At 45.5% G+C, this 13,460-nt stretch overlaps 1 protein-coding gene across 2 annotated transcripts in view; it reads left to right on the top strand.

Annotated features, from left to right (window-relative positions):
• Positions 1-774: 774 nt before the first annotated feature.
• The window catches only part of AMPD2 (adenosine monophosphate deaminase 2), a 234,443-nt gene continuing 221,757 nt past the window's right edge, over positions 775-13,460 (top strand). Inside the window, exon 1 of one of the 2 annotated variants that reach the window (XM_073666816.1) lies at positions 775-894. In XM_073666816.1, coding sequence (XP_073522917.1) covers positions 822-894 — 73 coding nt within the window. In that variant the 5' untranslated portion in view covers positions 775-821. The remainder of the gene's footprint in view (positions 895-13,460) is intronic. The other variant, XM_073666819.1, reaches the window with a different exon arrangement.

Below are 13,460 nucleotides of genomic sequence, written 5' to 3' on the forward strand. Positions count from 1 at the left end.
AACATTAGACGACCGCCACCTCCATAAGTTGGTCAGTGTGTGAGTGGTTGTTTCATCAGTATTTTGCACCTGTGCTTCCTCCACCTTTATCATTGGTCCGTCCATGCTGCAAGCTATAGTGCATTTGTTTTGTAACCTGTGTTGGTAAATATTGCTGTTTTTTTTAATTCTTTGTGTCCTTTTTCTGTGTTTTTGCTTTTGATTTTAGTGTAGAGAATCACAAAACAATAAGGACGCTTGGCGTGGGTTGTGACCTTGCATATTTTGGCCAAAATAATAGAGCAAAACCTCATGCATATTATATATATTTTACTGCACATTTTTTTATTTCTATGCAGGATGTAGCCATACCCCTCAATATTGCTCTTGTAAACTGGGATGCCTGTCCTTGTCTGGTGCACTTATATAGTAGACATGAAGGCCTAATGCTATGTTTTTTCTTGTTGTTAGAGCATTCAAATAAATTATGTTTTTAATAATATTTTTTCACTTGTTTTTCTAAAAATATTTTTTTTTTCGGTAGCTGGACTTTTTGTTTCTTTCTCTTCATGTCTACTTACCTGAAACCGGAGCTAGGATTTGTCAGTGCACTGCACCCATTGTGGATCATTGCCTGCACTGGTGAGCAGATGTGAACTTTGTTTTTTCTTGCACTTATATAGTGCTGGGCAATCTGCCTGATCCAATAGTATGGGCGTCACTAATAGGCTGTAAGCCGGACATTGTGTATTACACATATCTGTGTGAGTAGCATATTATATAAGCCTTATCTTTGTGCCCTTAGAATAGTAGGCAACCACCCCCTCCATGGATGGTAGGTTATGAGTGGATGTTTCATCAGTATTTTACACCTGTGTTGCCTTTGCTTTTATCAATGGATTGTTGCTGCATCCTGTAAGTACATTAGTTTTCATTAGTTTTGTGACCTGTGTTGGTAAATATGGCTGCCTTTTTTATTGCTATGTTATTTTTAATTTTTGGTGTCCTTTTGTTGTGTTTTTGTTTTTAAATTACTGGATGTAAAACAAAAATGTTCTGTATCTATACTTTATGAATTAACAAAAGATGATGGGATTTGTTACGCTCAAAGGTGGCGCACGTGGTTGGTGGACCCGCTGTGCCACAGACTGGACTTGCCCTGCAGGGGCGTAACTAAACAGCTACCTTCGTGTTCCCTGGAACCTCTAGTGGTCACGCTAGTGCCTCAGGTAGCTGCCAGGTGCCACTCCAGTGCGGTATCCGACAATAGCAGCTGACATCAAAGGTCAATAACATTTAGACAGGGCAGGACGGCCACTTGGGACAGGAACGGACTGTGTACATAAGTTGAAAAAAGACCTTGATCCATCAAGTTCAACCTTTCTCCACCAATTGTACATTTTGTCACTAATTTAACTATAACCCACAATGTTATCAAGGACATCATCCAGCCCTTTTTTAAAAGCTGTTATAGTGTGCGTCATTACTACCTCTTGTGGCAAGGCAGTACACAGTCTGACTGCTCTAACTGTAAAGAACTCTTTCCTATTTAGCTGTTGGAATCGTCTTTCTTCCAAATGTAGTGAGTGCCCCCTGGTCCGTAGTATGGTCTTTGGAAGGAATAAGTCGTGACAGTCCTTTGTACTGACCACACATATATTTATACATGTAAATGAGATCTCTTCTGAGGCGTCTTTTTTCTAAGTTAAACAACCTAACTTTTCCAACCTCTCCTCATATGAGAGGCCTTCCATCCCTTGTAATAATCTAGTTGCCCGCCTTTGAACTGACTCTAACTTCTGAATATCTTTCTTAAAATCTGGAGACCAAAACTGGATCCCATATTCTAGATGTGGCTTCACCAGTGATTTATAAAGGGGTAACAATACGTTGGGATTGCAGGATTTTATCTCTCTTTTTATACATGCTAAAATCTTGTTTGCTTTTGTGGCTGCTGCTTGACATTGAGTACTGCTGCTCAGCTTACTTGTAACCCGAATACTAGTGTTGAGCGATACCTTCCGATATCAGGAAATATGGGATCGGATTGGATCGGGCCGATACCCAAAAAGTATCGGATATCGCCGATTCCGATACCGGAAACCAATGCAAGTAAATGGGACACAAATATCGGAATGAAAATAAATCCTTTCTTTCCTTGTAGGTTAATTCTACATGAAGGAAAACAACTAACAATAATGTAGAATGTATTGGGGGAGGTGGTTGCCCAAATCGATGGGAACAATGCTCACAGTGAAACATGAAAAGCCGGCAATTCAGCAGCGGCATACACCGGTACCCGACAATTTAGAACAGAAAGAATAGAGCTTCACACATAGATTAGATAGATAGAAACATGTCAGTCACATATATATGAAGTACAGTGATAGTGTTGCTTACTGTACTTGTCATTTAGTGTAAAGGATTTATTTAAAAAAATATTAGTGTTTTCATGCACCGTCTCTTTAAAAAAGCCGGCCGGCAATTCAGCATCTGTACCCGACAATTTACAACAGAAATAATAGAGCATCACACATAAATTAGATAGATAGAAACATGTCAGTCACATATATAATAAGTACAGTGATAGTGTTGGTTACTTTACTTGTCATTTAGTGTTAAAATAAAGGATTTATTAAAAAAAAAATTGGCGTGGGGTTCCCCATAATTTTAGTCTCTAGCGGAGGTTAAGAAGACAGCTGGGGCAGATGTTTGAAGCCTGGGAAGAGGGTAATACCCACGGAGCGTCCCAGGCTACTGATATCAGCCCCCAGCTGAATACCTAGCCTTTACTAGCTATTAAAATGGGGGACCCCCCCAAAAAAATGACGTGGGGTCCCCCCTATTTTAATAGCTAGCAAAGGCTAGGCAGACAGCCGAGGGCTGATATTAATAGCCCAGGAAGGGTGCCATGAATATTTGCCCCCTCCCAGGCTAGAAACACCAGCCGTCAGCCGCCCCAGAAATGGCGCATCCATAGGATGTGCCAATTCTGGCACTTAGCCTCGCTCTTCCCACTGCCCTGTAGCGGTGGCAGTGGGGTAATAGGGTTGGGGTTGATGTCAGCTTATAATGCCAGCTGACATCAAGCCCAGGTTAGTAATGGAGAGGCGTCTATAAGACACCCCCATTACTAACCCCATAGTCAAAGTTAAAAAAAAAAACACAAACACCCAGAATAAAGTCCTTTAATTGAAATAAAGACACAATTCTTTATTGTTCTAAATTAAACCATACTTACCATTACACCCATTCCAGCTGAAGCCAATGATCTCCTGCAATAAAAGAAAAATAATAAAGCAACCTCATCCTTACCTTTCCATGGTTCCCAGGACAGCTCCAGCTCTGCTACATCGAGATGACAGGCTGGACCGCAGCAGAACGCTGCCATCCAGCCTGTCATCCCGCAGACACTGAGGAGAAGCGCAGGCATGCTTGCACTCCTCAGTGTCTGGCTTCAGAACAATAAAGAATTGTGTGTTTATTTCAATTAAAGAACTTTATTCTGGGTGTTGTGTTTTTTTTCAATACTTTACTAGAAATTCATGGCGGTCATGTCTAATATTGGCGTGACCCCTTGAATTTCGGGCTTAGGGCCAGCTGATAATACCAAGCTGGCCCTAACCCCTTTATTACCCAGTGAGCCACCGCACCAGGGCCCTCGATGAGTTGGGTACAGCGCCAGAAGATGGCGCTTCTATGAACGCGCCATTTTCCAGGGTGGCTGCGGACTGCAATTTGCAGCGGGTGGGGCCCAGAAAGCTTGGGCCTCCCTGCGCTGCAGATTCCAGTCCCCAGCTGCCTAGTTGTACCTGGCTGGACACAAAAATAGGGCGAAGCCCCACGTATTTTTTTTTTTAATTATTTCATGAAATTCATGAAATAATTAAGAAAAAAAGGGCTTCCCTACATTGTTGTGTCCGGCCAGGTACAAATAGGCAGCTGGTGGTTGGGGGCAGCCCGTTCCTGCCTGCTGTACCTGGCTGGACACAAATATAGGGCGAAGCCCCACATCAATTTTTTTTTAATTATTTCATGAATTTCCTGAAATAATTTACCGGAGTGCATTCAGTCAGCGCAGCTCCGGAGACCTCCTTTACGGCACTGCTGTACCATGGGAATTTCTCAAGGTACAGCAGGGCCGTAAAGGAGCTGACCGGAGCAGCGCTGCCTGAACTCCGGCGAACCCGCTTATGCAATGACGGGGCTGCTTTACGGCCCCGGCATTCTAGCGGCGGCAGCGGTTCAGAGCGGTCACATTCTATGTGGCTGCTCTAAACCGGAGATCTTCGTGGGACACTCGTGGACTACTACGGAGGGGTAAGGATAAGGTTGTGGTTTATTATTTTATATTTTATTACAGGAGATCGATGGCTTCGGGGAATTAGGTGTCTAGGTGAGTATAGGTGTAGTTTTTTATTTTTTACTTTATTTTAGGTGGCGATCGGCGGGGACAGGTAATGTATGAACTAATTTATTTTAGGTATCCACTGGCCACCAATGAAATGTATTTAAAATTTATTGGGGACACAGTAGGGCAATTTAAATAGCAGGATCAGGCTGATGGGAACTACTGTCCCATCGAGCTGATCCTGCTGGCACGAGTGGACGGGGACAGACATAGGCCGATGGGAGTAGTAGTGTCACATCGGCCTACACGCACACACCCGCAGACATCGCACAGACACCCGCACACACCAATCATGGCGGGCTGATGGTCTGCGAGGTGTGGCTGACCTGTGCGGCCGTGGGAAAGTTCATGTGAGTTCATGCAATGCAGTCAAGCATGAACTCACATGAACCCTCTGAGGGCACCGCGGCGACTTCAAATGAACAACTGATCAGCATCACCTGATACCTCAGCTGTTCATTTAAAATAACCGGCGGGAAAGCACAGCACAGAACGGGAAAGCCGGCTGTGAAGTCTTTTCATTGCCGACTTCCCCGCCCGGGTCCTTCGCTCCCCGCTCCTTGGTGCTGTGCTCCCCGCCCTGTCCTAACTTACGATCGGGATGGGAGGTGGCGAGGGGAGCGGAGGATCAGGGTGGGAGGCTGCGGGGAAGCGAGTATGGGGCTGAGTGATTGTTTAAAAGCCGGCGGGCGGTAAAAAGCCAGCGGGCGGTAAAAAGCCGCCGGCTTTTAAACAATCAGGAAAATTCTCCCACGCTGGGATGGCATTCTGATGACAGGCTGGATCGCAGCTGAGCGCTGCCATCCAGCTTGTCATCCTTCAGAGACACTGCAGAGCGCAAGCATTATAGGAACTTCCGATTCCGGTATCCGATATTGTAAAAATATCGGAACTCAGTATCGGAACTCCGATACCGCGAATATCGGCCGATACCCGATATTACAGTATCGGAATGCTCAACACTACCGAATACCCAAGTCCTTATGTTCTGTAGTCCTGAGTATACTTCCATTTAATGTATATGCAGCAATAGGATTACTCTGTCCTAGGTGCATTACTCTACATTTATCTACATTAAATCTCATGTGCCAAGTGTTTGCCCATTCAGTCATCTTATTCAGATCATTTTGTAATATTGTAAGGTCGAAGTCAGATTTTAATATCCTACATAGTTTGATGTCATCAGTAAAGACTGACACTTTACTCTCAATCCCATCAACTAGGTCATTAATAAAGAGGTTAAATAGAATTGGTCCTAGCCCATTCCCTGCGGTACCCCACTGCTTACTATATCCCATTTAGGGAACGTACTGTGGTCACTGCATTCTGAGTCTTCTATCCTTTGGATTACGAGCTCGGAGAGATGAGATACAGGACAGGATGTGTGTCAAACAAACTCTAAACTTTATTACAAAGCATGGGTTTTATATCCACCCTGAAGGCAGGAAACGGATTTACCATATATGGTTTGATTATACAATTTTAGCACACAAAGACTGATTTCTATTCTCGTGCTTGTGTTGAAACATTCAATCGGACACATTTGATTAGACACATTTAATCAGATACATTCTGATGACTAGCAAGGACGCATTATTGATTCAAGAAGGAACATTCACTGCTGGTGTTATTTTGACCTAAAGTAACTTTCAGACTTATATAGCATAGATGGGGTCTTTGAATTTGAGGGGCCTCATCTTCTGCTATAACATTCCATCCTTTTGTTCCTTCATTTATCAATATGTTTCTCTATATTTTCTTTTAGTACACCGCTGAATACACATTAGAAAAAGCTTAAAAACCAAATAAACCGCAAGACACATTAGCAAAACCTGTAAAATAGCTTGCACTATACCAGCCAACCACCCACCGATACCTTTAAACCAATTAGCAGGATTTAGAAAGGAAAAGGTGTTTGCCCACCAGGAATCCTGATTCTTGAGGTTGGCCTCATCATAAAGCTTCCTTAGTTTTACAACGTCCTCTAACTTATGTTTCAGCGTCAATACACTAGAATTGTCTATATAATGGCAGCATGCGGGCATTATTATCTGAACAGTTCACCCAAAAGTTTATCTCTTCCCATGAGACTGGAACAGCGAGAAAGGGTATGCTAGTGGATGTCACAGGGGCATGTGTACATATCCAACAATTAGCAATGGTCTGGTTTTGCTCCTTTAGTCCATCGATTAGAGCAAGATGGTGTTTAATGAATCTATTGTCGTCTCCATGTGTGGTGCTCAACCTAGTCCATGCACCTGTGGTTGTAAGTATGCAGGTAAGTATAAACAATGTCTTCATTGTTTGTCCGCTGGTTCTCCTAGTATCTTTTTGCAATGGGACGCGTGGATCCAGGTCTCTTTTCCCTCTAGCTTAACGGCTGTGCTTGTGGTCAGCAGAACTTGAAAGGGTCCGTCAAACCGTGGATCTAGGCTTTTCCTCACGTGTCTTTTTATAACCACCCAGTCTCCAGGTTGCAGCGTATGGCTGCTAGAGTCTTGATCTGGATCTGGAAGAGAACTGAAGACATTATCATGTACTTGCTTAATCTTTTTGTGTAAAGCCCTCACGTAGGAACTTAGCACATGGTTATTCATTTCTAATGCTTGCGGATAGAAACACCCTAAGCTGGGTACGTTGCCAAACAATATCTCATATGGAGAGAGTCCAGTCTTTCTATTAGGCGTATATCTTACTGAAAACAGAGCAAGCGGTAAACAGTCCGGCCATGGTTTTCCTGTCTCAGCCATGGCTTTCTGAATTTTTAATTTCAATGTCCCATTCAGTGTTTCCACTTTACCACTGCTTTGCGGGTGATATGGAGTGTGGAATGCTTGTTGAATTCCTAGAGCTGACATGACTTCATTCATTATTTCACCTGTGAAGTGTGTACCTCTGTCACTCTCAATTACCTCTGGTACCCCATACCTGCAGACCACCTCCGCAAGCAGTTTCTTTGCGGTTGCCGCAGCCGTGGCTTTGGCAATCGGGAAAGCCTCTGGCCATCCTGAGAACAAATCAATACAGACCAACACATATTCCCATGATCCTGACTTTGGCAGCTGAATATAATCAATTTGCAGTCTCTGGAATGGATAGAGGGGCCGGGGAGTGTGTTTGGGTGGTGTTTTAACTACTCTACCCTGATTATGTGTAGCACATATCATGCACCCTTGTACCAGGTTTTCTATACAGGTGGAGAATCCTGGTGCCACCCAATGTTTCTGCATCACACTCATCACAGCAGTTTTAGATTGGTGTGTCGGCCCATGTAGCATCTGGGCAGCTGCTGGGTACAGTGCCCTTGGAAGGCATCGTCGTGTCCCTTTCCCCCATACCCCATTTGCTTCATTCAGGCATGCACCTTCCTTTAACCACTTATCAACCTCCTCCTTTTGAGCCTGAGCCTGCATTTGGGATAAGATGTCCTCCGACACAAAGGGGTTTTTAGGGGCACTTAACTGACGTACTGTTGGCCCTTGTTGCGGCTTACAGGCTGCTGTTTTTGCCGCTGCATCTGCCATCGCGTTACCTCTGCTTACCTGGTCGGTGCGTCTGGTATGTGCTCTTACCTTTATGACAGCTACCTTTTTGGGTAGTTGTAGTGCATCAATTAACTGCTGGACCGCATCAGCATTCTTAATGGGGTGTCCTGCTGCCGTCAAGAAACCTCTTGACTTCCATATGGGACCAAAATCATGCGATATACCGAATGCGTACCTAGAATCTGTGTAAATGTTAACAATACTACCTTCCGCTAGTTTACAGGCCTCGGTTAGGGCCCTAAGTTCAGCTTCTTGAGCCGACTGGTGTGGGAGCGTTGGTTCTGCCTTGATTACTGCATTGAGGGAGACAACTGCATATCCAGTATGGAAAGTACCTGAATCGTCCTGATGACGGGATCCATCTACAAAATATTCAAAATCTGCATTTTCTAATTCATGTTCAAACACAGTAGGTAAACCTGCCGTTTCTTGTGCCATCATTTGTACACAGTCATGAGGAACTTCCTCTCTTGGATCTTCCTTATAAAGCACAGTACCTGACCCCTCCTTTAGATCCGAGAGAGGTAACAAAGTTGCTGGATTCAGGGTAGTACACCTCTGTAAAGAAACATTGGGAGGCATTAACAGTGCACATTGTAACGTAAGATGACGTGCTGCTGAGAGGTGAGCGGGTTGCACTTGGTTCAATATAGTGTAGACATCATGAGGTGTTAGAACGGTGAGCGGGTGATCTAGAACAATGTCTGCAGATTTATGGAGTAATAGTCCAACAGCATGCAGAGCTCGTACGCAGGATGGTGCACCTCTTGCTTCCGCGTCTAATCTGCCACTAAAATAGGCAACAGGTCTCTGATTATCACCGTGTGTTTGAGTTAAAACTCCTGCTGCATGTCCGGCTTGTTCATGAAGATACAGAGTAAATGGGAGCTCATAATTAGGGGTACCCAAAGCTGGAGCGGCCAAAATACGGTTTTTGAGAGAATAAAAACAGTCTATTGCCTCTGGTGTTAGTACAAAAGGTGTTGGAGTAAAACAGTCATAGAGGGGCTGCAGCAAAATAGAGACGGCATGAATCCACTGTCTGCAATAGGAAACAAGTCCAAGAAAAGTTCTGATGGCTGCAACATTAATGGGGACGGTGAATGCCTGTACTGCTAGTTTACGTGCATTTGTCAAATGGCGGGCTCCTGGTGTAATGCAATGTCCCAAAAAGGTGACTGAAGATTTACAAAACTGAAGCTTATCTTTCGATGCCTTGCAGCCAGCGTGATAGAGAAACAACATAAGCGATATAGTTGCACTATGACATTGTTTCCTGGAGGGGGCACAAATGAGCAGGTCATCGACAAATTGCAAAACAACGATATGTGGTTCAGACCATCCCTCCAGTATTTCCTGCAGACTTGCAGTGTACATTGTGGGTGAATTCTGGGCACCCTGTGGCAACACTGTCCATGTATATTGACTACCCTGGAATGTGAAAAGTACTGGCAGTCAGGATGTAATGGTACACTGAAAAATGCATTTGCCAAATCGACCACTGAAAAACAAAGAGAGTTAGAAGGTATCTGTGACAGAAGAGTATGCGGGTTGGGCACAACTGGTGTTAGAAGTTCTGTGGCTTTGTTAACCAACCGGAGGTCATGGACCATTCTATATGCGGCTGGTTGTCCTGGCACACTCTTTTTCTTTACTGGGAACAGGGGAGTGTTGCAAGGGGACTGGGTTTTGACTAGGACTCCCCTGTGTAGTAATTTTTGGACTTGCTGGGCTATGGCATTCTCCTGAGCCGAGCTAAGGGGATACTGCTTCTGTTGAGGCAAAATTGCTCCTGGTTTTAATTTTACCATTACTGGTTGAACTCTTAACCAACCAACATCAGTTTTGTCTGAGGCCCAAAAATCATGTGGTACAGCATGCTCCAATATCGGGGGAAACTCATTTTTCTCTTCTATGCTGGCAATATCTAGTGACATAATTTTGCAAAGGGTACTTGGTTTTAAACCTGGGGTCATGGTGACGGTGCCATCGGGATGATATTCGATATGTGCTTGTAATTGAGACAATACATCATTTCCCAATAGATTACATTGGCCTCGGGGCGATACCATGAGCTGGCTATGTACAGTAGCTCCTTGAATTTGCAGGGGAATTCTCTTAGTGACAGGGAGCAGGACAGACGGGGAATTGAAGGGGGTGGCAATGACATGATGTGAAAAATCAGTGTCAGTATATGGCCAATCACCTTGCGTAATTACTGAATTGTCGGCCCCCGTATCTACTTGGAAATCGATTTCATGTCCCCCTGGTAGGTTCACCTGCACTATACAACTGGGAGTTGGGGGTAAGGAGATGAGGGGATTCATGTGCAAGCTACCCTCATCCTATGGGGGCGTTGTCTGGTCGGCTGGAGGACCCGTACTCTGAGCATTTGGATACGGGTTGGTCCTACAGTCCTTTCTAAAATGTCCTGGCTTTTTACATCCGTAACACAGTTTCTGTCCTCCTCCTTCAGTCCGTCCTCTGCCTCTGTTGTTTCTGGGGGTCGTCTCTACTATGTGTATTTTGGCAGCTCTTTTTGCCTGCGCTATGTCATGCTGTGCCCCCTGAGCTATTCTAGCTAAATCTTCTGCCTTTACTGATCTCCAGTCCGGTCTACTTGCTTTTACCTTCTCTGCAATCTCCTTCTTTAGTCCATTCATGAAAGCACTTGCTAATACCCTCTCACTAGTCTTATTTCCGTGGTTGAACCCCATTTCTGACCAGGTTTTCTTTAATGCATAGAAATAATCCTTAGGATCTTCCTCCTTCCCCTGCACTCTATCTTCTAGTGTAACTTGCTTTTCTGCTTGCCTGTCTTTACATGCTTTTACCAATGCTTTTACGTACATAACCCCGGCTGCTGCATCATTAGCCTCCGCTACATCAGGGCCCGTTCTACTGTCATATTGTTTATAAGTTTCGTCTGTCAGTCTGTCATACCGAGCTTCATCTTCCAATTTCCCCTTAATTACCCCTTGCAGATCTATTCTAGTGGCATGGTACGTATCCTGTATGGTGGTGATCATTCTAGCGAAACCCATAGGGGACTTGGATGGGTCTGGCAGCTGGGAGATCAACGCCAACTGCTCTGAAGGACTCCATGGTCTATATGTAGCACCCAGGGGATGGGGACTACTCGGCGCCTGGGCCTTAATGCCTGGCCTTGGGGGATGTCGCGGTGGTCGGCTCCCGGGCCCGTACCCTGGGGTCTCTCTTAAAAAAAAGGGTTAAATGGAAAATGAAAGTTCGTGACGCCACCTGTGGTGTCTGGTGAGGACCACCAGCGCTGCGGCAGTCCACTGAGGCCGGTGTTACGGCAGCTATGATGGGGTAGCTCCCCACAGGTGGAGCTAGGCCTCAGGGCAGCGGTGTTCGGTAAGGTGCACTATATGGCGGTGACCCAGCCGGGTCCAAGGAAAAATGGGAGACACACTCACGTTTGGCTTCAGTACCTTTTTACTGGTGGAGTTGCGGTACCGCCCGGAGCACTGTAGCGTGAGGGGTGCACTGCAGGTCTCTCCCCAGTGTGCAGGTATAGGGCCTCCTGTATCCTTGCCGCTTGTGTAGTTTATGGCCTGTCTGAAACTAGGCCTAACTTAGTCCTTGTGGTGCGCCGGCTGACCTGGTGTTAGGGCCTTTTGCTGAAGAGCACGCTCCTGGTATGGCGGAACCTCTGTGCCTCCTGGTCCTGTTAAGTGTCAGCTCCTGGGCTATCCTGAGACCTGAAGTCTTCCAGGAAAGATCTGGTTGTTTTCCACAGAGGGTATACTGCTCTGCAGACCTGGAGCCGGTGTCCGGTATATTTCTGGGGTGAGCTTATGAAGCTCCTCGGTCCCCGATGCTACTGTTCCACTAGCCTTCGGCCTACTCTGGGCCCTCACTAGGCTATACACACTGGCAGTAAGCTGGCTGCCTCTTCTGCCGCTCTTTAGAGCGTCGGCAACGCTCCTAGCTGTCTCTCTCTGAGCTGCTTGCAGCAGACTCCAAACAACTCCTCTCAGCAGAAACCTGCTGAGTCACTAACCTTCTGTGTCTCAGCAGAGACTCCTGACTGGACTCACTCCTTAGACAACTGACTGAACTCCCTTTCTTCCTGCCTCCACCCTCCTTTATATATTCACTAAAGGGCTCCCTCTGGTGGTTCTGAGGTAGGGTGGAGGTGTGTGAATGCTATGAGGGCCTCTTGTGGAGAAAACCTGAAATGCACCCCCCTTTGGTCTGTGACTCCATGCACAGCAGGGGGTCACATTCCCCCCTAGTTAAAGTCAGCACTCCCGGGCTGAAGCACATTTTGTAAACAAGAGAAATAACAAGCTTCCCTTTATGGGAGGTTAGAACACTTGAACGTTGCATAACAAAACATGAATAAAAATATATATATACATTGCAAAAGCAGTAAGCAGTGAGCAAGGAGAAAGTCCAAATCTCTTCCGGAGAGGTTGCTCAAAGGGGCACTCCAGGGAGCGCAAATATTTACAAAGAAAATCTTTGGGCTGCACAAAGTCCTCAGCCTCAGAGTTCATATATAAGGAATAAACAGGTTAGGGTTAAAGTGTCCATATCACTTGAATTGTCCATTCAAAGGGAAGAAATATAAGTTACACACATTAATACAATACGTAGTATAATACATAATACCTCAGGGGTAACTATCTACATTCTCAGAAATTGTACTATTTTATTCAATGTACCTAGCAGGGGGTTTACCTCTCGTGCTGCGTACTGATCTGCGTAATGCAGTGGTCTGTGGTTTATCAATGTCTGTATCATCAGTTACCCTGTCTGCCCTTCGTGTGGGTAAGTTGTAAAATTGCCTTAACCTCTCTATGGGACTGGCAAGTGTACCATTGGCTGGGCCTTCTTGCTCTGCTCCAGCCGGAGATCCTTCTTGAGCTGGCTCTTCAGCAGCACTTACAGGTCCAACTTGCTGTAGAGAGTTTTCTGGTTGCTGGAAGAAGTGGAGTACTGGGACGATCACCGCTCCTCCTATTTGAGGCCAATCTGCCGGGAAGTCACCTAAGTCAGTATGGATTACTGCTTCTTTAGGTTCCTCCTGGATGATGAGGGGCACTTCTTCTTGGGGTTTTAGCAGATCCGGACACAACTTTAGATGGTCCCGAGATACTGTTGCAGTGGTTCTCCCTCCATCTTTGCTGATCAAACACGTCTTCCTGTTGTCAAACCTTGAATTCAACACAGTGTAGGGTTCTCTCTCCCACTGGTCATCAAGCTTGTGGTTTCTCCGCTTCCTTTTCAATACCACTTCTCCTGGTGTGAAGGGTTCAGCTGGTGCACTTCTGTTGTATTGCGCCTCTTGTTTATCCCTCACCCGAGTGAGACTGTCTTCGACACAGGCTTGTACTCTTCTGTACTGCTCCTGTCTGGCTGTGTCCCAGTCCTCAGTGGTTGCATCAGCTTCAGGTTCTACCACACCAAGCTCCAGGTCCATGGGCAACTTCCCAGGTCTTGCCCGCATTAGATATGCCGGAGTGCAATTGGTGGAGCTTACTGGTATGTGATTA

The sequence above is a fragment of the Phyllobates terribilis genome, unplaced genomic scaffold (assembly GCF_046119375.1).
Source record: "Phyllobates terribilis strain yellow unplaced genomic scaffold, ASM4611937v1 Scaffold_2__4_contigs__length_985480577, whole genome shotgun sequence".
NCBI classification, from domain to species: Eukaryota; Metazoa; Chordata; class Amphibia; order Anura; family Dendrobatidae; genus Phyllobates; species Phyllobates terribilis.